This window comes from Rhinolophus sinicus, linkage group LG09, assembly GCF_036562045.2.
Source record: "Rhinolophus sinicus isolate RSC01 linkage group LG09, ASM3656204v1, whole genome shotgun sequence".
In the NCBI taxonomy this organism is placed as follows: Eukaryota; Metazoa; Chordata; class Mammalia; order Chiroptera; family Rhinolophidae; genus Rhinolophus; species Rhinolophus sinicus.
In genome coordinates, this window is record NC_133758.1 from 106,851,195 (window position 1) to 106,877,334 (window position 26,140).

The 26,140-nt window shown below is 38.5% G+C and overlaps 1 protein-coding gene across 2 annotated transcripts in view; it reads left to right on the plus strand.

Moving 5' to 3' along the window:
• Positions 1-25,904, plus strand: part of AVL9 (AVL9 cell migration associated) — a 41,167-nt gene extending 15,263 nt beyond the window's left edge. Inside the window, exons 7-16 of one of the 2 annotated variants that reach the window (XM_074340973.1) lie at positions 1,178-1,218; positions 1,987-2,025; positions 6,164-6,233; positions 6,546-7,084; positions 12,712-12,858; positions 13,995-14,214; positions 16,441-16,558; positions 19,024-19,077; positions 19,609-19,697; positions 21,295-25,904. In XM_074340973.1, coding sequence (XP_074197074.1) covers positions 1,178-1,218; positions 1,987-2,025; positions 6,164-6,233; positions 6,546-7,084; positions 12,712-12,858; positions 13,995-14,214; positions 16,441-16,558; positions 19,024-19,077; positions 19,609-19,697; positions 21,295-21,410 — 1,433 coding nt within the window. In that variant the 3' untranslated portion in view covers positions 21,411-25,904. The remainder of the gene's footprint in view (positions 1-1,177; positions 1,219-1,986; positions 2,026-6,163; positions 6,234-6,545; positions 7,085-12,711; positions 12,859-13,994; positions 14,215-16,440; positions 16,559-19,023; positions 19,078-19,608; positions 19,698-21,294) is intronic. The other variant, XM_019757322.2, reaches the window with a different exon arrangement.
• Positions 25,905-26,140: the final 236 nt, after the last annotated feature.

The following is a 26,140-nucleotide window of genomic DNA, read 5'->3' on the forward strand; positions in this document are numbered from 1 at the left end:
ATATCCTATTAGCCAGTATTTATGTTGACAAAGGTTATGACATACTTGTGCCAGTAGTACTCACAGTTATTACGGTATAAGGCAATTCTGCTTTTCAGAGTGGTAACGGAAGTTTTTTCTTTTCCTTACGCTAATGCTGACCAGGTCAGTTCCCTCCTAACAGAGAGGGAGAGCAAGAGAGATCTGCTTAGCTCTTTTAGTCTAAGATTTTTCAAGTTTAGGGTTCTGTTGAATTTATATTATTTTGACAACCCAGAATACTCATTGGTGTCCAGGTACACAATAAATATCCTTTTCATGATTAAAAAAAAGTTTTAATCCCATGGTGGTTTATGCTCACTCAGTTCCGATTTTAGCATGAATTTGGCAAGCTGGTAGCCCGCTTTTGCAATCCTGTGTGCGACCTAAACTGGTTACGGCCTCCTACACTGAGAACATATGTTTCTCTAAATTATTTTCTCTTGTTCTGTGGCTAATGATCAGAGAAGACTGTGATTCAGAAATAATAGCCTATGGAGTGCAGTCACCAAAAACCACGTTTAAATGATTGACTGCCACTCCAGTATAAGCTTCGTAATTTCTAAGTTTATAATTTGTAAGATGTTTGTAGAATTAGGGAGAAGGTATCAGAGCTGCATTGTCCAAAGCAGTAGCCACTAGTCACATGTGATCACTTACATTTAGATTTGAATTAATAAAAATTAAACAAAATTTAAAAGTCAGTTTGTCAATGACACTTGCCACATTTCGAGTGTTCAGTGGTCACGTGGCTACTGTATTGGACAGCACAGATTTAGGACGTTTCCGTCACAGAAAGTTCTACTGGACAATGCTGTCTTTGACTATTAATTGTAATTCGATAAATTCTGAGTACTTGTGTACATAATCAAATACTACATAAATCAAATATATGGTGATGGAAGGAGAACTGACTCTGGGTGGTGAACACACAATGGGATTTATAGATGATGTAATACAGAATTGTACACCTGAAATCTATGTAGTTTTACTAACAATTGTCACCCCAATAAATTAAAAAAAAAAAAACTACATAAATATTTTAATATTTGCATATTCCTGCTGTTTTTACCTGCCTTTCCTTTGAGGGGGAAAATAACTTTCTTGGACAAAAATAGTAGGTTGTAGTTACAGATTAGCTTTTTCGTTACCATTGTAGGTCTGTCTCCTCGAGATCTTGTGCTTCATTTTCAACACAAGGTATGAAACCTTATTTAATTTATAATGTACTAAAGTTGTGCTCCTTTAACTGGGCACATTCCGTGTGCAGCGTGGTCAAATGCAGATTGTGGTGTAACCATGTTTTAGTTCTTCTAAGAGCTCTCAGAATGAAGATCCGGAGTCAAAAGTGTTGGTAGTGCTTGTGCGGTAGAAATTTCTAAAAGTTTACAAATACCACTTGTGTATTTTTGTGCAGGATAGCATACTTTTTTTCTGTTGACTTTGTAATTTCAGGTATCCTGAAATTAAGAGTGGAAAGAAACATGTTGTGATCTTGCAGAATATTTTATGTGCTGCTCTGTGAGTGGAACATTTTCCAGTAAAATATCTATACTTATGCCTTCTCATCTTTATTACTAAAGCATATGTTGACTAGGGCATACATGCATTCATCATTCATTTAATAAGCAGTAGACTGAGTATCTGCTATGCGCATGCTCTGGACATATTCAGAAATAAAGGAATAGTTCCTGCCCCTAAGGAGCTTGGCGATATTTCAAACAAAAATGGCACAACGCCTTCCAAAAAGCACATTTTGTTGGATAGTTAAATGGTTCTCACATTTTTTAGAGGGCACAGATAATAAGTAATTTCTCAGTACATGTTCATAATTTTCAGTGTATTTTTAAAGCAGTTATTTAATATTATTGATTAAATGATATACGGTTATGTTTGAAGAGGGGGAAAGGCAAATAAATAGGCTTGTGTTTCTTGCTTTAATATAATATTTCCTTTATTTTTCTTCAGGTCTTAATTCTGTTTAAACTAATTCTTCTTGAAAAAAAGGTGAGATTTGAAATGATGCAATATTTAACATTGACATTTCTTAAATACTATATAAAATTAAACCTAATGATACAGTATAAATTAACTTTTTGGCCTATCAAATTGTGAGCTGAAGCACAAATTCTTGTTCACTGTCATAGAAGTAAAAATTCATGCAATCTTTCTGGGGGTAGTTTGACAGCCTTCAATTATCAGAATGTTTTTGATATAGGTAACAGAAAATGCAATTTAAACTGATTTAAATAATAAGGAAATGTATTGGCTCACTTCAGACTTCAGGATTGGTTGACTGAATGGTTCAACAGTATAATTAAGAGCCTAGATTTTTTTTTTGCTCTACTGTCCATAGCCTGGCTTTGTCCTAAGCCTGGCTTTGTCCTAAGCCTGGTTTCCCTCATAGTGTAGGATAGCTGTCAACAGTAGCTGTCTGTCCTCAATTATAACTGGTGGCAGAGACAGTACCTCTTCCCAAACCATTTAATAAGAATTTTTCTCTTCAATTTGTTTGGGGCCTCTGAGGCCATATGCCTCCCTGGAACCAGTAATTGTTGCCAAAGAAATGTCTGTACTGATTGGTTTATACTTGGGTTCTAGACCACTCTCCTAGTACATAGGGATGGGACTGCCATGATTTTAGACCAAAGATTTGTATCGGGGATTTTAGACCAAGGGTCTACTAACTGGGTCCCTGGACCAAATTTGGCCCACCGAGCTATTTTTATAAATAAAGTTTTATTGGAACATGGTTACACCCATTCATCCACTTATTATTTATGACTACTTTTGCACTACAGTGGCAGAGTTGAGTAGTGTAACAGAAACCACAGGCCAGCAAAGGAAAAATACTTAACTATCTGATCCTTTTTAGAAAAAGTTTGCTGACCTCTGGTTTAGACTAATCAAGCGGCATCCTTGTATCTGGGCCCAGTTTCATGTACCATATTACTGTGCTCGGTGGAATATGGTTGGAATGGATATTGGAGAGTCAACCATTCACAATATCCAGTATGACTGATTACCTTAAAAATATTTCTTGGGGGCCAGCCCTGTGGCTCAGGCGGTTAAAGCTCCATGCTCCTAACTCCAAAGGCTGCCGGTTCGATTCCCACATGGCCAGTGGGCTCTCAACCACAAGGTTGCCGGTTCAATTCCTCGAGTCACGCAAGGGATGGTGGGCAGCGCCCCCTGCAACTAGCAACGGCAACTGGACCTGGAGCTGAGCTGTGCCCTCCACAGCTAAGATGGAAAGGACAACAACTTGAAGCTGAACGGCACTCTCCACAACTAAGATTGAAAGGACAATTTGACTTGGAAAAAAGTCCTGGAAGTACACACTGTTCCCCAATAAAGTCCTGTACTCCTTCCCCAATAAAAATAAAAATAAAATATTTATTCCTTTGGCCCAGAAATTCTCCCCTTTGAGATTCATTTTCCAGAATTAATCTGAGTTGGACACAAAGTTCTATCTAAGAGATTCTATTCACAGAATCATTTTTAGTAATGAATTATCAGTGAATAAGTAATGATTTATCTTGTATATTGTATATAATTCCAAACAACAAAGAAGATTTTGAGATGTTTAGTTGTTGTAAAGATGTGTCATGACATGTTAAGTGAAAAAGTTTGTCCAACTACATATCAAGCCCATGATCCCAACTTTATAAATAAATACATATTTGTCAAAAAGAGACTGGAAGGGAAAGACATCAATAGTTTAGTGAGAACATAGATTATAGTTTTAAGAAGGAAATACTTTTCTGTATTCTAGTTTTCCATAATGAATATGTATTCCTTCTTCTAACAAGAAAATAATTAAAAACAAAAAAGAATGAATCTAACATATACTAGTGCACTGGTCAACCTTTTAAAAAAAAGTTTTTGATGTAAAATACACATAACATAATTTACCATCTTCATCATTTTTAAGTGTACAGTTTAGTGGAGTCAAGCACATTCACATTGTGCTGCCATCACCATCCATCCACAAAACTGTCTCCACTGTGCAAAGCTGAAACTGTACCTGTTGAACAATAACTCCCCATTCTCCCTCTCCCCAGCTCCTGGCAACCACCCTTTTACTTTCTGTCTTTATGACTTTGGCAACTCTAGGTTCCTCATATAAGTGGAATCATACTGTATTTGTCTTTTTGTGACTGGCTTATTTCACTTGGTTCATCCATGTTGTGGCATATGTCAGAATTTACTTCCTTTTCAAGCCTGAATTATATTCCATTGTTTGTACATACCATATTTTGCATACCAGTGCATTTGTCGATGGACAGTTGGGTTGCTCCTACCTTTCTACTCATGAATAATGCTGCTATGAACATGGGTGTATATATATCTCTTCAAGACCCTGCTTTCAGTTCTTTTGCATATATACCCAGAAGTGGTATTGCTGGGTCATATGGTAATCCCATTTAAAAAATTTTAAAGAACCACCATACTGTTTTCCGTGGTGGCTGCACCACTTTGCCATCCCACCAACAGTGCACAAGGGTTCCGATTTCTCCACATCTTCTTCAACACTTATTATTTTCTGGATCTTGATAGTAGCCATCCTAATAAATGCGGCAGTATCTCCTGGTTTTGGTTTGCATTTTCCTAATGATTGGTAATATTGAGCACCTTTTCATGTGCTTGTTGGCTATTTATATATTTTTCTTGGAGAAATTTCTGTTTAGGTCTTTTGCCTATTTTTTAATCAAGCTGTTTGTGTTTTTTTGTTGTCGAGTGTACATTTCAAATTGTTTTATTGCAACCCACAATAAAAAAATGTTTTACAGTGCAACCTAGAACACACATGGATATTCATGTCTGAAACAAAAGGTTTCCAAATAATACTTTAATCTAGGTACATGCAGTGGCATTTATGATCAAGTAAACTTTATCTAATGTGGCAAATCACAGTTTCTTTTTATATTGATTTGATAAAATAAGGCCATCCTTTTATGCAACACTTGGGTTCTCTGTACTTGCAGGCTACTCCTTAAATAAGACTAATGTACAAGGAGGAGACAGACAACAGTGGGTGCCATGCTGTTACCAGTTTAGTGTCACTAAATGAGTCAATTGTTTAAAAGGGGGGAAAAAACTCACCTAAGCTTGCTTGTTTTTTCAACTAATATAATTATCACCCATGGTAGTTTTAGTGCAGTATCTAACTGAATTCTGATTTTTGTCTCAATTTTTATTATGAGAAATGTCAAACATAGAAAACTTTTGCCACTTTTGCATTGTATTGCTTTATACTATATAGGTTCACGTTTTTCCCCCTGAATCATAACTGTAAAGCAATTTGTAGATAGACATCATAGTACTTCATCCCTAAATACTTTAGCATATATTTCTTAAGAATAAGGATATATTCCTGTATAGCCAAAATACCATTTTTACATTTAAGAAACTTAACATGATACAATAAATGATTGCTAGCATACAGTCAATTTAAAAATTTCCCCAGATGTCATAATGATGTTCTATAAACTGTTTTTTTTCAATCTGGGAACCAAGGATCATGTATTGCATTGTGAGCTTTCTTTTACTCTGAAACTAGTCTACCACCTCACCCTTTTTTTGTTTATTTTTGTTTTTCATGACATTGACATTTTTTTTCTTTTTTTAAAGAGTACGGACTAGTTGCATTATAAAGTTAGATTTGTCTGACTGTTTCCTTGTGGCTAGTTTCAGATTTAACTTTTTTGGCAAGAATACTATTGAGGTGGTGGTACATCCTCAGGGCATCACATCAGGAGGCCCAAAACTGTTTGTACTGTTATTGGTGATGTGAAGTTTGATCATTTGATTAATGTGGTGGTTGCCAGATTTCTTCATATTAAGGTACTTGTTTTTTCCCTTTGCAATTAATAGGTAATCTGTGGGGTGATAAATTTGAATGTATATGAATATAGTGTTGCCTAACAACCTTTCATAATAGTTTTAGCATCCATTGGTAATTTTTACCTGAATCACAGTGAATGCTTGGTGGTTTTCTAATTCTGCTATTAATTCTATACTTATTAGCTCTTATTCTTCTGTAAAAAAGAGATAACCCTTTCTTTCCGCCTGCTTTTTTTTTTTTTTAAGTATCATTGTGGACTCAGGTTTTCTAATTTGATTTTGATTGAATCCATTTCAGGTTCTCTTTTATATTTCTCCAGTGAATAAATTGGTGGGTGCCCTGATGACCGTGTTATCCCTTTTTCCAGGTAAGAAGGTAGTAGTATCTACTCTTTCTTTTGTTTAGCTTTTGTACCGGAACTTACAATGATAAAAAGTTTTCAAGGATAAACTCATTAGGGTTAACGTTTCTATTTTAATATGACATTTTCATTTTGGCAATAGGTTTCTTTTATCTGAGATTTTTCTTGTGTTTTTTTAAAAATTATTATTATTAGAATGTGTACAAGCATAGTTTATTCAAATTTTTAAGGAGAGTTCTATTTAGAACAGAATATACAACTCTTATTTTCTTTCACCTTATTATAAGCCAAGCTGTTCTCCAATGTTTTATGTTTTAGGCATGATTGAGCATGGTCTCAGTGACTGTTCTCAGTACAGACCCCGAAAGAGTATGTCTGACGATGCTGGGCTTCAAGAAAGTAATCCCCCTGCACTTGATTTTGCTTCTGTGTCTACCCCCAACATTCCAAACACCAACTCGGAAACTGTCAAGAAAATTATGACAGGAAACCATGACGGAGACACTGCCATCAAGACTGAAGGACCTTTCTTCCAAGTACAAGATGATAGCAACAAAGGACAGGAACTTGGTGATGCCAATCAATATTTGAAACCTCCTTCTCGTCCATCTCCAGAGTCTTCAGAAAGTGACTGGGAGACCTTGGATCCTAGTATTTTAGAGGACCTCACCTTGAAAGAAAGGGAGCAGGGGGGGCCAGAACAGACAAACTCATTTCCAAAGGAGTCGATGCCCTCAGAGAGTGCTCCGATTACTGTACAACCTCAAGCTCACGTGGGCCAGGCGGTCCTGATACCAGGGCTGATTTCCGGTTTGGAAGAGGACCAGTATGGCATGCCCCTGGCCATCTTCACAAAGGTAAACCTCATGTCCTTTTTGAGGCCCTTAAAGAATCTGACAGAATCCTTTCAGAATTTAGCTTTGAGTGCTGAACACATTTTCAGGCCTGAAGAGTTTCCTTGAAAACTAAAATACATACCAAATAGATAGTGCTGTGGCATTTGTGACCATAATGTAAAGCTATATGGAATTAATTCAGAGGTGTTTGATTGGGAAAAGTTTGAAAGCTTAGTAGATAAGAGGTTAGCCATCACTGAATTGGGTCTGTTTTTAATCATTCAGGTTTACATTTGAAAAAAAAGATGAATTGAGAAAGTCCAGACAGTCTTGATTACACTTAATGAATATATATTAAAATACTCCAATTCCGAAGCTGTGACTTTATGAGGAAAAAATGCTTAGATGGCTAACTAAAATATTAGTACATCTCGTACATATAATATAGTGCTTTGGTTAACTTGCCCTAAAAAATTTTTACATCTTTTTATGAAAAACCATTGGAAATGTATTTGTAATTTTTAAAATAACTTAAACATAACTTAGGAAATCAAATTGAATCTTTGGTTCTGGATCTTATGTCCCAGGATTTCATTTCTTAATGTCAGTAACACATTAAAATTAGGGAAGCTGTGTTATTTGGAATTTTTGTTGTTTTCATCCTATTCAGGAAAAGCTACTTTTTTTTTTCTATTCTTGAATTATGTTTCAAAAATGGAGCAGAAAAAAAGAAATTCCATTTAATTCCTTAGTCAACAGTATTTATTGCCTTCCTTTGTGCCAGTGGCACTGTATTAGGCTCTAAATTCTTGCATCATGATCTTACAATGAAAGACAGCTATATCTCTGCAAATTATCTTAATTGGTTTCATGATTGAACTAATGCTGGGGTTTAAACTGGGGTTTAGGAATGTGAAATAAATCTCAGCTGTCAAACGATTGGGTATAGTTAATAGCCACGAACTGTGGGTGTTCTGAACTCACATGTGGGTGTCATGACTGCCTGTGCTTTTCGAAACCCTTACCTTGCAGCTTCACCCACCCATCTTCATTTCTATCATTGTGGAGCTATCGAGAGGGAGATTAACTGGGGAGGGATGTGTCTGTGAGGCTGCTGAATTAAACGAAGCATTGTAAACATACATTGTATGTGCTGTCAGTTAACCATGTTTGACTGCATAGTCTGTATATGTGCATTATACCAATACTGAATATATGATGCGTTAACCACCATCATTATGATAAAGGAAACATTTTTCTTTTTGGTTTTATGTTTTGTTACATACTGATTAAAATCAAATTTGTTGTTTAATCACATTTTTAAATACAAATTCTGATTCTTTCACGTCAGTAACTTTGGAATATGAACTATTCCTAAAAGTGAATGATCTTCGGGCTCTTTTTCTCTTGAAGACCTTAAAACGCTTGTACAGAGGTAGTCAGGTTAGCAAACATCTCGAAAAGTAATTTCAAAAGTAACCAGCGAGAAGCATGGATGCCTGGAGAATATTGCTGAAGTAGGATATCGAGCTTTGAAGAGAATATAATAATAAGCTGACCAGTCTCCTGACTCAGCATGTGAATAAATGGAAACAAATTTCTACATAATAAAACAATTATGTCTGGAAGAGAATCCTCAGCTTTCTGGTCTCTCTGGTATTTGAAATTGCCTAAGAATGATACCTTTCACATCCATTTTAGATATTAGGCTTACTATGTAAATGCTGCAGATAGCAGATTTTAAAATATGCCTAAACCTTCCCTGACAGCTGATTTAGGAAGTGTAAGGAAGAAACTGGGGTACTGAGGGAGGAGGTGGTACTGGAGGCAACTTTCAGGGTTTCTAAAGCAGTTCTGACAACTTTGATTCCCACAGCAGCCCATAGGAATTCCCATTGCTCCATATTCTCATCAACACTTGATATTGTCAGACTCATATTTAGCCAATCTGATGGTATCTTGTAGCTCTAAGTTTGCATATTTTTCGGTAACCACTGTTAAGGTTAAACACCTCTTCCAGTTCTTGGTAACCATTTGGATTTCCCTTTGTGTAGAGTTAGTTCAAAGCTTCTAGAGCGCCTCCCTTGTTGTCACTGACTTGTGAGACTTTATATGTTCTAGGTACCTTTCTACTTATGAATTTCTTATTTTATGGTTACTGCTTTGGGGGTCTTATTTAAGAAATCCTCCCCTACCTTAAGGCCAGAAAAATAATCCTCTAAATTATCTTTTAAAACTTTATGGTTTTGACTTTCACATTTTGTTTTTTAAATACCTGGAATTAATTTTTGTGTATGACTGAGGAAAGGAGTTGGTTTTTGGAGTCTTTGTTGTTGTTCCATTGGTGTGTTTGTCTATCCCCTGGGCAGTCCCACACTGTGTTAATTACCGTGCGCCTCATGTCAGGCAGAGAAAAGCCTTCCCCTCTTGTTACTATTCGTCAGGAGTTTCTTAGCCCTTTGCATTTCCACATGAATTTCAGGATCAACTTATGTTCTCACTCACACAGGTAGTGATTTTGATAGGGAATACCTTTAAATTCTAGATTAATTTTGGAGAGAACTGACATCCATATAAGATGGAGGCTTTCAATTAATGAACATGCTTATCATCCCTGAACAGAGGTGAGATGAGACAGTGACATTTGGTCCTGATCATATTGTGGCCCTTTCTTTCCAACTCGCAACACAGAAGGCATACTATGCTTTCGCAGACCAGCTCACAGTAGTTCTGCCAGATTTACCAAGCTGAGGTGTGGGTTTTTTTAAATTTGTTTATTAATTGTGGTAGAAAAAGACATATAACTTTTTTACTGTATAGTTTGGTAGTTTTAAGTTATATGTATATCGTTATGCTACAGATCTCCAGAATGTTTTCATCTTGCAAAACTGAAACTCTATAACCATTAAACGACAACTCCCCATTCTCTCCTCACCCCAGCCCCTGGCAACCACTATTCTTTATGTTTCTATGAGTTTGACTACTTCAAATACCTTATAGAAGTGGAATCATACGGAATTGATCTTTTTGTGACTGGCCTATTTCGCTTAACTTAATGTCCTCAAGGTTTATCCTTGTCGTAGCGTATGACAGGGTTTCCTTCCTTGTGTGTATTTGCCACACTTCCGTTACCCCTTCATCCTTCAGTGGTCCTTTGGGTTGCTCCCACGGTTTGGCTGTTGTGAATAATGCTGCTGTGAACATGGGTGTACAGATAGCTCCTCAAATTCCTTTTTACCATTAGATATTGCAGCTCCAAATATGGAAGTTAACGTACCCTAGAAAAATGGAAAGTGAGGGGTATAAAAGGTATGAAAGGACCCTTGCTCTTGCTGCCACTGTACGTTAAGGCCTTTTAAGAGATTTAGGCTAAATTGATCATTAAAAGTAATGATGACAAAATTTTAAAGCTATTTTGAACTGCTGGTTTAAATAATTTTATGAATATATAATACTTTCACATGGTTTGGTGTAGTCAAATGGTTCCAAAGCATCTGTAATAAAAAGTCTCCTTCATTCATTCCCCTGGGACTCATTTGTCATCATCTCCAGTGGCAGCCAACATGATCAATGTCTTTTGTTTCCATCTGGGAGTATTTTATGCATAAATAAATGCTTAGATATTTTTTCCCCTTGCTTTTTACACAAATGGTAGCAAGTTAAACCTGTTTTTATTCCCCTTATTCTTTTTTACAAAGTATTCCTTGGAGATGAACTTCACTGTTTATCGCTGGAGGGTTTGTATAGATGAATTATATAGATGAACGTGTATGTGGTTCCCTGCTCATGAATAGTTAGGATTCCAGGCTTTTGCTATAATAAACAATGATGTAATAAATACCTTTTTACAAACCTCACACATGAGCAGCTGTATCTGTAGGATAAATTACAAGAAGTGGAATGCTGGGTCAAAGAGTATGTCTATGTATAACTTTTTTAAGGAAAGCAGTTTTTCATACTGTTAAAAAGCTTTGAACTATTGATTTTTAAAAACACTTCTGAGTGTTCATGATTTTGTAGACATAGACATTCCATTCTTGACAATAGACTAATAGCATCAGTGAGGAATGTAATACTCTGAGCAATTAAATTATCTTATTGCTAATTTTGTAATGAAATCTTTTGTAATAATTGGCGGTTCTGAGAATGCCTTTGTCAGGGATTCTCAATTCTAGTTGGGGGAGTGGTTATTCTTGGGTCTACGTCAAGTTTGAAAGTGCATTCAATATTGTAATACTTAGGTTTAGAAACAGGTACTTGGGGACAAAATAAAGCGTTAACTGGGAGCCTTAACCAGCTGTTTTGACTGCGTGATTCTGAATGAGTGGCGTCCTTCCAGCCTTTAGTCACAAGAGGGCGTGATTGAGACGCACTACACTGAGAAGCTCTAACGCGCAGACATGGATTTCTTTTTGCTGCTTCTGTTAGCATTTTATTGAGCAGAGGAAGACATTGTCAAGAATAAGAATAAAACCAAGTTGCTAGGCCTATATTCCAACTTTTGGAAGTCTCTCCCATGTTAAATGTTTAAACAACCACCTGTTAGGTACAAGGTACCATGTTTCCCCGAAACTAAGACCTAACTGGAAAATAAGCCCTAGCATGATTTTTCAGGGCGACATCCCCTGAACGTAAGCCCTAATATGTCTTTTGGAGCAAAACTTAATATAAGACTGGTCTTATTTTGGGGAAACACGGTACAGGGTACGTCCTAGATGCAATGAAGAAGATGAAGTAACAAAAGGGAGAGATCCTGCCCTCAGAGACTCACCTCATGGTGTAAACAAGACACCCAGATGACAGGAGTTCAGTGCTTTGTACAAAGTGATGAAATGTCATAGACCTGGAGATTGAAAACAAGTGCAGGGGTTCAGCACCCTCCTGGCTTCATAGACAGGTTGTGCCCCTTGTGAAAAACCTATCTTCATTCGGAAGCTTTCAGCAGCAATTCCATTTCCTCCTTCGGTGCATCGTTCCAGCATTAACACCTTTATTCAGAAACACTGCCTTTTGTACATGTAACTGCCTGCTGTGGTTTGGCAATTCAACTCTAATGGTGTTTTCAAATACATTTCTAACGGAAATTAATTAAATAGGCTACTGCTGGTGTCATTTTTACTTTAACACTTAGGAACAGATATCTTGAAGTATTTTTTTTGCATGATTTTTAACAAGAGGACAATAAAAGCAAATGCTGTGCCTTCCTTTGTGTTTCTCATAATAGTACATTGGTGGTGTGTGCCTGTGTGTGTGTGTTTCAAAATTTTCTGGAAGAATAGCTTTCTGCTAAACAACATACTACTTAATGGGCTTAGTACTTCACTTCCTAAATGAAAAAGTCCAGTTTGTTAGTCACCCTGGAGGCTGTCAGGTAGAACCAAGAACAAAGTGCTGCAATGAGACAACCTTCGTAGCAGACCTTGCCAAGCTGCCCATGCGCGGAAAAGGTTAGCTATTGACTGACTTGCTACAGTCAAGACCTGAGGTTCCCCAGGAGTATTATTGTAGTGAGTCAAACCTTGGACAGATCAGCTGCATGAGGGGTGGCAGGGAGGTGGGAGAAAATCGGGGGGTTTCTTTTCTGCTGTTAGCTCTCTGTTCCCTTACTTTTCTAACATTCTCTTCTCTATTATTCTTGTGACACGTAGGGATATCTGTGTTTGCCTTATATGGCCTTGCAGCAGCATCATCTTCTCTCTGACGTCACCGTTCGGGGATTTGTTGCTGGAGCTACTAACATCCTTTTTCGACAACAGAAACACCTCAGTGATGCCATTGTGGAAGTAGGTTTATATGTGAGTGTGTGTCCTCGACACTGCTGGTCCCTGTTTTCCTTTCTTAAATGGAATTACGAGGGCATACTAATTACACGAATAGTGATAATAATTGCTTCCTGTGCCAGGCGTTCTAAGCGCCTTAGGTATGTATACGAAGTGATCTAGGTCTCATACCCTGTGCAATAGGTGGTGTTACTGCCCCTCTTTTAGAGCCTTGTTGCCTAAGGAACTGAGAGATCAAAGAGCTAGTATAGTGGGTGAGCCAGGATTCCCATCTGGAGAGTCTGGTCCTACCACAATCTTACAATTCAAATGTGTTTATTGTTTAAATGATTTAAATACTTCTAGCCTACTTAATAAGCTTATGATATCAAGGGGAAAGAAGCAGAGATAACATATGACATCTTACCATCTATATATAAGAATTTTAAATCGTTTGTTCAACTTCACAGTTAAATCAAATCAACCCGAAGGTTTTTTGTACTTTCTAACATACAGCACCAAAACATACTTCCTGGGAAATGTTTATAACATATAAATGAAAAATCTGAGGTTCAAAGCTGTATGTATTACGATCCCAATTTTGAGGAAAGAAAATAGATACATACCGTCCAAGGGGGAAGGATACAGATGGGAAGACCACAGAGTTGTTTCAACATTGTTGGTTATACTCTAGTTCTCTAGTAGGCGGGTTCATGGGCATTTGTTTTATTGTTATGATTCAAAACTAATCTGAAAGTTACATATGTTTCTTTGTATACCAAATGTTACATAATAAAAATATTGCAAAGTATCTGTGCACTCAAAGGAAACATTTTTAGGAATGGTACTTATTAATTGTAGTCATTTCCGGTTGTGTGATGAAAATGATACTATACATCTGTATATTTACAATCAACATGAATTACTTTTATAATTCAAAACTAAATATTTAACATCGTTTCTAAAACTAGAAAATGAACAGTTTTTAAAACTATAGACAGATAACAACTTCAGTGTAAGAACCTCTCTCTTTCTTAGACTCACCATTTGAGAATACTGTTATTCATATTTTTTTATTTCCAGCTGCAACTTCCCAGTAGTTGCTCTTTAAAGTGTGGCATGGATACCCGCATGAATGCCCAGCCTCTGACTTGTACCTGGGTGCCCTCTAGGTAGAAGAAGCTCTGATCCAGATCCATGACCCAGAACTCAGGAAGGTGCTGCACCCTACCACTGCAGACCTCAGGTTCGCAGATTACCTGGTGAGGCACGTGACGGAGAACCGGGACGATGTCTTCCTGGATGGCACGGGCTGGGAGGGAGGTGACGAATGGATCCGAGCCCAGTTTGCAGTCTACATCCACGCGCTGCTGGCGGCCACACGGCACTTAGGTAAGGAGCACACCGCGCTTTTTCCTTTGGTAACAACGACGAGGTTTTGAATTACATAAGAAATACATTTTCATCACAGGAAAATTATCTGTTACTCCCTCATGCAGAGGTAACTTACTCTTAGCATTTTGAGTACTTCATATCCTGCCACACCGTTTTCTATGCATATTTTTGGACTTTAGTTTTGTGGTATTTGTGGTTGCCCTTTTACAAAAATGGCTCCCGTTGGACATGTTCACGAAACCTAGATCTTTTTTATAATAGAAACATAAACATCTATGAAGACAAGAAATGCAGATCTTTGTCACTTTTATGTGGGTGCTTAGTATGCTACCATGTGGAAGGGTATCTCAGTATCAGGGACTATTTATAAACACTGCTTACATGTTTTTAAGACATATAAAGGGAGAAAAGAGAAATATGAAAACTAGAAATCATTGGAAATCACATTCTGAGTGATTGAACCTTCAAATTTATTCCTCATTCTAAGAAATGTTATTCGTATTAAATAGTTAAAAGGGAGCGGGTCACCATAGACTTCAGTCCTGTATTAAAACCATCGCATTCTCCATAGAAGAAAATACGTAAAAACAGAAAAGCAAGCTCTGCAATGAGCTTTTGCACCACGGACACCTACCACCCTCGACATTTAGCAGATGTGCAGTAGAGTTGTTAAAAGAGTGTTGAGCTTTTGTTTTTCCTTTTTTTGAATTATCTCTACCACTGTTTTTTATTGTTGATTTGCTGCAATACACATAACCGGAAAATACGATCTTACCCACTTATAAGTGTCTAGTTCCACAGTGGCATTGAGTATATTCACCTTGTCAGTAGGTTCTTTAAATCATCCCCACCACTGCCATCTCCCAAGGTAGTTCTTCACCTAGTATGTCTGGAGTTTAAACCCAGGCTTCAGGTGTGTTCTTCCTTTGTAAAGGGAAGCTATGGAACAAGTTCTTCTTTGTTAAGGGGATATTTTTAAATGTCTGCCTCTTCTACAAATGGAGCAGCTGAGACACCAAAATTCAATCCTCTAACCCAGAATCACACCGTAATCTAGTAAGAAAAGCCCAGTCTGCCCTGTCATGTAGCTTCGTGAGTAATTAGTTCATTTACTTTTTAAGAAGTGTTTGCCCGGGCAGCTGTAAGCATAGATTAACAGTCACCAACTGCCTCGTGTGTGTTTCAATATGTGCAAGGCCCTGTTTGGAGCCCCTTCCATCTTCTAGCCCTGTCACCTTCAGCAATCCTGGAGGTAGAGACCTTGCTATCCTCATTGTACAGAGAGAAGATGAGTCAGAAAGGATAAAGAGCTTGCTCATCCATCTGGTGAGAGGCTGCGCTGCTATGTAAACCCAAGTAGCCTGGCTCAGGTCCATGCAGTAAAGGAAATTCAGCCCAAGGAACCATTTGAGGAATATGACCTCAAAGAACTTCCTTATCCTGCTGACGGAACCATGTACATCCTTCTCTTCCTTTCCCAGCAACAGAAGTCACATGGTTCACCTGCAAAGCAAGCAACTTGCAATTAAAATACGAAACAATATCCTTTGGAATCATTTCTCCAAACCTTTTCTGTTCCTCCAAGTAGAAACGCCCTGCTTTGAGGTTCCCCCCATGGTATTGATAAAGCCGAACAGTTTTAAACATTAATGATGAAAATTCCCTTGTTATTTTAAGTATGTTGACAGTGAAATGCATGGAAACTGAGTGTCACCAGATAATGAGACAGAATCGAAAGAAGAGAAAATAGTGGCTAAAAGAACCAATTCCTGTATTCTTTCTAATCTTTTTCTGTGGGGAAAAAATGACATTTGTGAAAAGATAGCTACCCCATTGCCTTCTCTATATGTGAACATCAGCACATTTACTCACTGTCCATCCTGTTGTGTTTGGTTAATAAACAATACTGTGCCTCCTAACCTTGCTAAGGAGAACGTAGACATATTTTGGAGTATAAGGAACCCAAGACATTATCTGGCTCAACCCTCTTCTTTTCTGGTTAGGAAAATGAAGTTCTGGGTGATTAAGTGACTCATCACAGGCCACGTAGCTTCTTAACAGGATGTCTGGAACTAGACCCAAGTTTCCTGACATCTGGTTGACTATCTCCCCCAAAAAGCAGGGGCGGAGAGGGTGACACTGTTGCTTTACCCTTTTTGGTTGTTAATCTTCACGTCCCTACTGGCTACCATCCAGCTCAACTTTTAAATATTTACTTGACAGATAATGAAAAGATATTGTCGGACTACGGGACAGCCTTCGTTGCCGCATGGAAGAATACTCACAACTACAGAGTCTGGAATAGCAACAAGCATCCGGCATTGGCAGAAATAAATCCGAAGTAAGCACATCCCCGAAGACTGATTGAACATAATGGTGGATTTCCTAATGTGCCCCATAAATCATATCTGAGCTTTGGTGACCCTGTGGATATCTTCAAGAATCTCCTTAAGTAGATTAAAAAAGGCTCCCAAATATGGAGAAGTAGCAGAAAAATGCTCACCTGTTCACCTTCTTACACGAAAAGCACAAAGCATTTTGGGAAGCACATTTCTCCCAGCTGTCCGTGTAATTCGGGAGGAAGTGCTGGCCGGTGGTAATGCTCAACACGTGACAGCTCTCCCCCTTTCCCGAGATCTGTGCCTTAGCAGGATGGTCAAACGAAATGGAAGCCTTGAAGGAAATTCTACTGGTTAATACTGAGAAGTTATTTTAAAACATGAAGAATAAAAAAAAAAACGAAAGTTGATATTTGAACTCCCAGACCTGTGTTCAAACCTAGCTTCCACATCAGATTCTAAAAGTCAACAAAATTCAATGCCTGTCACAATATTGAATGTTGACTGGACAAAGACTTGATTCCCACATAGACATAAAAGACATTTAAACATGCTATGGAGTGGGAATCTCATGACATAATATCATCTTTGTGGGAATGGAAACAGAGTAGAGTCTAAGGAGATGAAGTGATGCAATGTGTGCATCCTAGGAACTTATTTTTCCTAATATAAAATATTAAAATAATGGTATTTTTAGTGATAAGCACACACTGAATGTTTTCATTTGTATTTTAAACTTTTACTTCTTAGTGAGAATTGGGCAAAACTCAACTTTGTACTGATTGGAAGCTAGGGTTAACTTAGCTAGACTGGGGGGTGTGATTTCAGTAATGCTAGAAAGGATACTCCCCCCACTAAAAAAAAAATCCAGATATTTGTGTCGTCGTAACTTGGGGTGAGGGGGGTGGGGCATCTGCAAGGATGAGGTGGTGTGGCAGGGCTTTGGAGAGCGTGTCTGTGACACTTTGTATCATTTATCAAGAACAATGACTAGGTTCAGTATTGATTTTGGTGAATTTAATCATCCTACTGGGCTATAGCAGAAACCTATATTGCCATTTGAATGTGGCAAGGACATAGAGAATGAAAAGGCAAAAACATTTTAATAGTATTTAATGAAAGGGCTAAGAGTTCAAAGTATTCTCCGTCACTAACCACAAGCTCTGTATTCTAAAGAGTGATAAAGAGAAACAGATGTGAGTTTGTTTGCCTAGTGGCACTTACTGTGGCCGGGCTGGGTGGGGACGGGGTCTGCCATGGCCATCCACAGTGCAGCATGTGGGGCCATCGGTCTGCTCCCCCTCGTCAGACCTTCATCCAGTCTCTGCATCTGCTCTTCTGCCTTTAACTTGAACCAGCCCTATGGATTTTAACGCAGGCCCACATGAGGCTTAGCTGGAGGGGGTTTAAAGGACTGTAAAACAGTACTTTTTAAAATGTGTAAATAAATCGAGGTTGCTTCGATTGAAGAGAAAGCGAAAGAAGGACCTGAAACATATAGACGGAAATGATATAGATAGGATAGTCAACAGATTTTCAATGTTTTCACCAAATTCAAAACAAGAAATGATCATCTTCAATTGTTAGCAGGGGGAATCATTTAGAAATATTCCAAACTGACTGTAAGATTTGAGATCTATGAATCCCTTTCTTTAACTCCTAAAGATCAGAGAAGGCAGTCCTCTAACTTGCCTTAATAAGCAAGAATGATTAAGTAATCTCTCAATTCTTTCAACCTGTGATTAAGAAATCCAGAAAAAGAGAGAAGTTAATATGGCCAATATGGCCAATTAGGAAATTTGTTGTTTGAAAAGCCATAAATAGTATTTTGATGTTTTTATAAGTTGCTATTGATTTCACTAGGGTCGCTTTCTTTGTTAGATGTTGGCTGAGAGACCCCTGAGAGTGAGATAAGAATTTGGGTATTTATTGACTCCTTCTTTTATAGTGTAACTTTAGTTAAGTTGCCTGATTTTATATATATCTTTTTGTATATTTATACCCTTTTGTGTATTTTTAAGACCTGCATTTTGAGTTGCTTCTCTAATAGAAAGTACAGATTTTACTGATCTGTCTACAAATCGTCGTATGGCCGATGGCACACATTTATAAGATGACCAGGATCAAGGTACCATCCATGGCCATGGCCTAAGTCAGTGACTCTAACCTGACTGTCCTGAGAGCTTTTTTAAAAATGTTGATACTTGGGCCCCACCTTTGACCAAATAAATCAGAGCATCACAAACCACCCCACCCAAGAAAAAAACCCACCTATTGCACAAGTGAGGAAATAAGCTCAGAGAGGCTCCCACAACTGGAAGCCGGGGGCTGTGATCACAGGGCGGCTGCTGACACCTTCAGAGCCCCGCAGCACAGCTGAGTCGACCCCCCACCCCACCCCGTGATAACTGTTCTGCAGCTTCATTGGTGAGATACTCACAGTCTGAACTCAAACTTTGTTTTACAGCCATCCTTTTCAAGGCCAGTACTCAGTGTCAGACATGAGGTTAAGATTCTCACAGTGAGTATTTCGAGAAAATACTAGAAACATTCTTACGTCTGACTTTATGCCATGCGTTTCATTGCTAATTGGGAATTGTTTTTCTCCACTTGATAGACTTGTGCTTCAAATAGTAGCTAAATATGTGCATGACAGTCTCTAGCTCAGCAGTGTGTGTTTCCAAGAGAAAACACTGCTGTTTCATAAAGAATGGTGTGAATTAATAACAGGATTTGCCATTTTTATTCTGGTGAAGTAACTTTAGCAAATCATGACTATAGGGAGAATTAACGATATATGTGCATCCTTATATCCTTACCACTTTCTGGTTCATCTGTATGTTCTTCTAGTATTTTCTGAAAAGTCAATGCTTAAAACATTAGCAAATTAATAGATGCATAACAAGTAATGAATGATCTAGCTTCTTTTCTCAATAATTCTAATTTGGGGGATGGTTATAGAATTGTGTGTGTGTGTGTGTGTGTGTGTGTGTGTGTGTGTGTGTGATTTTTTTGTTTTTAAATTATACTTATATTTCTTTCCTTTACTCAGTTCTGTTCAAAACAGTGAACGTGGCAAAAAAATTGGAAACGTCATGGTTACAACCAGCCGGAATGTTGTACAAACAGGAAAAGCTGTTGGTAAGGCATGCCTTTATTTAGCCAAAACTAGATAGGAATCATAACGCATCTCTCTGTGTCAACTTTATCAGTATGTCACTGATAAAGTTGTAGAGCTCTGTGTAGCACATAATAATACAACATAATTTCCGTGGTTGAATACAGAGGGTTCTTTTTTTCTTTTTTTAAAATTTTTGTCTTATTCGTTAAAAAAATTGCTGTGACATTAAAAACCTTTTCATAAGGTTTTTAATGTAATCCAGGCCCAGATGGCTTTACTTACAGATTTTACCAAACATTTAAGGAATTTTATGAATTTTATACAAACTTTCAAAAAGTAGTAGATTAGGTAATGCTTCCCGACTCTTTCAGGGAGGCCAGTGTTACCCTGAAACCAAAGCCAGACAAATGGTGTATTGTGTACACTCTCTGCACCTACCTTTTTTCACTTAAAATTTTTGAAAATTGTTTCATATCCATTCTAAAGATATTTCTTGTTCCTTCTTTTCTTATTTTTAACTTCTTATTTTTATATAATTTAAAATTAAGAGAAACGGCGTGACAGTATACAAGGAATTCTTCATTATGTCAGATTCACCAGTTACTTACATTTGCCACATTTGCTTTGCCATGTCAGCATGTAAAAATAGCACCCATCTCCTTACGTAGCTCCTGAGAAAGGTTAACTAATGCTATTGAACACAGTTCAGAAGCCCCAGAACTGCGTGCTCTCTGTGCAGGGGTCCTGGGAGGTGTAACACCTGTGCACTTAGAGACAGATAGACAGGGTGAGAGAAACACTGCACGGACTCGTCTTAGAAGACGAACCCAGAGCACATAGCCCCGTCACCAGGTTTGTTTTATCACAACGAGTGGAATTTGACTGCAAGCACTTGCTTCCGTACAGTACGATGCATTTCACTTTTATCTTTTAATAGAGAAATTCTGTTTGTCATAGGTATCTCATGTCAATTGTTACTTAATTTTTAGTGGTGCTGCTGCCTATGTCTACAGTCTGTGGTCAGCTCTCCTCTTCCACCCTGCCCTCTCCAAAAATAATGGGAGTATGTGATTCACCTTCAGTAATTTCACTTTAGCGCAACTTTTGCAATAAGGTTTTTAAAATCAAAACAGACCTGAGGCAGGTAGAGCTCTGTATGTCTTCATTTAATGCAGTGTCGTTTTAGATGACAAAATCAAATGTCCCTAACGCAGCCTAACCACTCTTCCCTGTGTGGGTGGTCATCAGTTATCAGTTTGGATTTAGAGTACAGAGAGCACACGGGACTTTTTTCCGTCTCCATGTAATTCTGATGCACAGCCAGTACTGAGAACCACTGGCCTAGCACGGTGGGTATTGAGGAAAGAGGTTGCTGAGTACCTCCAGAATGCTTGCAAGGTAGTAGGCTCTTACACCCAGACATTGTCCAATTTCTTATTAGACATTCCCGTGGAAAGGGATTGTTTCCAAACCAGAAATTTAAATGGTAGTTTAGTAACTATTAATATATTGATGCGTTACAGTAAATTAACATTTATCAATTATCATTGATCTTTCGGTGTCTCTTAACAAAAGTGAATGCGTGTTTCCCTTTGTTTTCTCCTCCTTTCCATCTAGGCCAGTCGGTTGGAGGGGCTCTTTCCAGCGCCAAGACGGCTATGTCTTCATGGCTTTCTACTTTCACCAACTCCACCCCTCAGAGCCTCACTGAGCCGCCCGACGGGAAGCCCTGAGCGTGGGGTTCCAGATGCTGCTGCTGCTTTCTTAGGTTTAAGTGTTCCCTGTCTGTCTGCTGCTCCCGGACTCTCCACTTCATCGGCCACAGGTCGTCGAATGTTTACATGGATGGTTGCCCTCTGTCTGGACGAATGTCACAGGATGCTGAAAAAATGAAATCACAACCATAGCAGGGATGGCTTTCCAGGTTGGGGTTTAAATTGACTACTTTTATTTCAGTCTGAGCCTGATTAAAAAACACAGTGTACCATCTAATCATTTTTGAATTCTGATAGTATACCTTTGTTTACTTTAGAAAAGTTTTTACTTATGTAAATTTTGTTCTGTTTTGCTGTTTGAATAGCTAGATGGTCACTGCAATTTATTTTTGCTGAAATTAAGTTATATTGCTATTTTAATTTCTCTAAAGTTGGCCCTAAAATGTGCTTATAAAGTTAAGGGGCCATACAATCCAGCTTTGTTATTATTTTGCTGACGTATATGACCATTCTTTGTTTATTGGTTTTCTACGTACAAAACTATCGATTCACTTCTTCCCAGAAACAGGAAAGTTGTGGGTAGTAGTTCTGAGGATAGAGTGTTTTGTTTCGTGTTTAACTTATTCTTTCCCAATCCTAAATACTTGCTTTGAGACATCAGGGGGTGTCATTGTACTTTTTCTTCCTCTTCCTAATTGTTCACGTAGGTTTGCAGAGAAATAGCATAATGATGGGTACAGCCACGCTGGAGCAGTTTAACATGAAGGCGTACTTAGGGCAAGACTTTAAAAGACCTCCATGTTAGTTCTGTCAACTCTAGTCATGTTGCAATCTTCTACAAGCGTTTTCTAACTCAGAGTTTGTGCCTTCTATGTCTTCTTTTGAACAGTTTTCCATTGGGTATTTACAGACCTACAGGTTTTTTTCTTAGTCTTAGTCTTCATAAAACTTTCCAAGGCACTTGGCTTTCCTACTTCCCTGATGGAAAATCTTCCTGTAATCAATCCCTTCTAAGAGTATTTTTAAAAGAAAAGCAAGATGACCTGTAAATATTAAATAGAAATCTCATCGTAGGTCCCATTTAGAAAAGCAAGAAACAGGAGAAGAAAAGTACAGCCGTGACATCAGTCGTGTTTCATAAAGGACATCTGGATTCATTTTAAATTGTGTGTGTGTGTGTGCACGTGTGTGTGTGTGCGTGCGTGTGCACACGCATGCTGTCTACTGAAGACTTTTACACAACTGGACCTCATGTATCTGTCATGCTCAGCTGTCATTTGCTTTTCATGGGGACACTGGATGGGAGTTCTCAGGGAGGATTCATAGGGGACAGACTGCTTTTTCAGTAACAAAGGATACGTGGAGAATACATAGTGAGTGTAACCTACACATGACATAAAGAGTGTTGGGAAAATAAGGGGTCTAATTAAGGATGACACTTGATTATATTTGATTTATTGCTTAAGAAATGTTTATGTAAAGTAAATCCTTCTAGGGCATGTAAAATGGTCATGGGGACATAATCTAAATATCCCTAAATCTTCCAATTTGTGTTTTAACACAAGTCCAGCAAATCTAAAAGCATACTTCCGTTTGAGCATAATAACTCAAGAATTCAGTGATGATAAATTAAAGGGCTTATTGTAAGAACTCCATTCACTCACCTCTGCTAGGAAAGTTAACCTTCTCAGGAAATATTACTTGAAGAGAAGTAATACCAAACAAACCCTTAAAAGGTACTTTAATCAGTGTTGCACTGAGACTATAAAGAATTCATTCTAACATCTTGTTTCATCAGGCCACACCATTAGCTGGAGTGATAGTGTATTAGTTGCAATTGTTACCCCTCAACTGCCAGAAACTCACAGTGCTAAGCGCACTGCGAGAGGTCGGCCAGCTCACTGATGGCTCGTTCTTCCGTCTGTACGAGAGGGCTAAACTCCCACCTCTCACTATTCAGTAGCAACCCAATCCATCCACACTTCCGAATGCCACTAAAATATAGTTTAGTTATATGAAGTCTAACTTTGCTTTAGTCTCACTTGTTCCCCATTTTAATATACACCTTAATTGAACTTCCTATTAATGTTTCCAGTTAAGAGTTCAACTCGTAAAGTGGTCATTTAACTGGCTTTCAACATAAAATGAGTATTTCAGAAGCTGGAACTTTTGTCATAGAAATGGCTAAAAGACTCACTCTATTTCCTTCAGGTTCTGGGAGGTGTGGGAGTTTGCAGGGAACAGAGGCCATTATGTTGTTGGCAGGGCCACGGGACAGCCAGCACAGCTGAAGGCAGGAGACCTGTCCCTCATCCTGGGAGCCTGTGTGCATCGGGTGTGGGCTCCGGGCTCCAGATGAGAAGCCAGCCCAGGAGCCTCACTTCTGGTCACTGGCTCTGAGGGCCATAGGAGCCAACACTGGGCCGTTTTCGGACCTGTCACTGGTAAAGGTGGGTTTTGGTTGGCCACGGTTGTTCCAGTGCTTTGTGTCTAACAACTGAGTAGTTGTCAGGAGGCCTGAGAGTGCGAGGTGTGCTAGGCACACAGGCTGCATCTGTAGCTTGCTGTGTGCCTCACTGTCTGTCTAGGTGATTTAAAAGTAAGGTTGTTTGGGAAAAGTCCCTGGCATACTTTAATTCCCACTAGGCACTGTAATGACAGTGACACAGGTAAGGAAAAGAGAGTTGAAGCTATTGTGTCCTGGACTAGGGGACTAGAAGAAGTTGTGTGTCAGAGTAAGGCTTAGGGTTATTTTGCATATGCATTTGTTTCATGGAACCGGTATGAATAGTGTACCCCCAACTCCATTAGTGATTGCTTAGCCCCCGAGCCTTAAAACAATTCCCATCTACTTTTGCTTTAAGACACATAGCGGCAATATCCTTGGGCAACAAACCTGAGCATGTGACATGATTTGTTCAACCTTATCTTGCTTTCCCAGTCCTATACTAAACATTGCATTTTTCTTTAGAATCATTTAGTTTGGAAAGGCAAGGAGAAAGAAAGCACATTAGGAAAGGAGAGGAGTGAGACGCTATTGCAAGGCTGAGGAGCAAGGTACTTAAAAATCAGAATGAAAGTATTTTGAGAGCAGTATTTCATATGCTGAAGGTTGTGAGAACTTTTTTACAAAGAAGTTATAGGTTTAAAATGATGCTGTAACATTGTGTCTCTGGCAGGCAGGTTTTGTTTTTATCTTGTGTTTTGTGGAAGTTACAGACAGATGTTCCTTTTCCCTCCCGGCCTGGTGATGGGTTTGGGAGCGCTCAGCTCACTAAGGGGTTTTGGGCTGATCCCAAACCACAAGAACTTTATCTGCTTCAATAATTTGGGAAAGTAGCCTGTTAGGATGGTAGCTGCTAAACATTGCCTGTTATTCTGTCGGGAACTTGGTTGGGACTCTTGAGGTGGCACCAGCCTTTGCCCGCTCTCTCTGAGCAGAGGTGGCACGGCGTGCACGGCCTTTCCACCCAGCACTGTGGTCACCTTTCAACATGACAGAGAATGCAGCCCTCGCTTCCAGAAGGTGACTGGCTTTGCAGGCAGAGCGCTGTGCGACTTGCAGTGTTTTCATTCCACGTCTTCGGACTTCATAACATTGGAATTGTTTTTCCATAATCTCCAACATTCCATGAATATTTGTCAAGGACAAAGAAAGGGAATGTGGATCTTTATTCTTTTCGTATAAATAACTTTGTACACATGACTTTCTGCTTTCATATGAAGGAGAAGAAACTCGCTCCCTTGTATGGTAACTCCAACATTATAAGATTGTGCACGTATAAGGGGTTGAATATATTTTGTAAAACTCTAATGCATTTGTATTTCTGTGATGTTCTAAAGTTTACCCTTTTTACTTATATTAATTAAAGATATAGAGGCTATATATTTAAATCATGTAAATGGGACATAATTTAGGGGTTTTTTCAGCCTTGTTTTTCATCAGCTTCTCACACGCACATAGTATGCTGCTCAAATTTGTGTGCAATATAAACTTTTGAACATTTCAGTCAAGTACTGAGCCAGAAAAGGTAATTGGAGTTTTTAGAAAGCTTCTGTGCTTAGAAAATACTTTGTTTTCTTCAAATATTAATAATTTATAGCTGGAAAAATAGGATCACGACTTATCTGTTTCAGGGCACTTGGTCATTGGTTCCTAAACTTAGGAAGCATTTGATTAACAAGTAGGTAAAGGCATTTAGTGGTTACAAAAATAGTTCAAATATTTGAGATTCAGGGTTTTTTTTACAGACCCTTTCTAAGGAAGTTTAGCTTAGAAATCTTAGAACGTTTTCTAAGGACATTTAGCTGTGGCACATGTTTTAATCAGAAAGGTAGTTTCTCTTTGCTCTGGTAGTTTTATAATTTGTACTAGTTCTTTGTTTCTGTTGTCATTTGTTTCAAAAGAATGTTAAAATTATAAATCACGTCTGATCATACTGAATTGTAAAACTGCTACTGTATCTTTATTTTGAAGAAAAATGAGAATAAAATTATCCGGTTGGTCCTGCATACAGCTGTACTCGACCTGTCTTTCTGGAGGTGCCCCCATGTTGCCTGTATGGTCTGTGCCCTGCGTCACGGTCGGCAGCGGAGCCAGCCTCATAGGAAAGCAGCACGCAGAATGAACTAGAGGACTCAGCGCTGATGTAATCTTTCATTTTGACATTGCTGATGGTGGCACCTCAGTTTTTAAGGTGGTGACCCTCACAGGAAGGGCCCCTTAGTTTCTGTGAAATGCTAAGTGC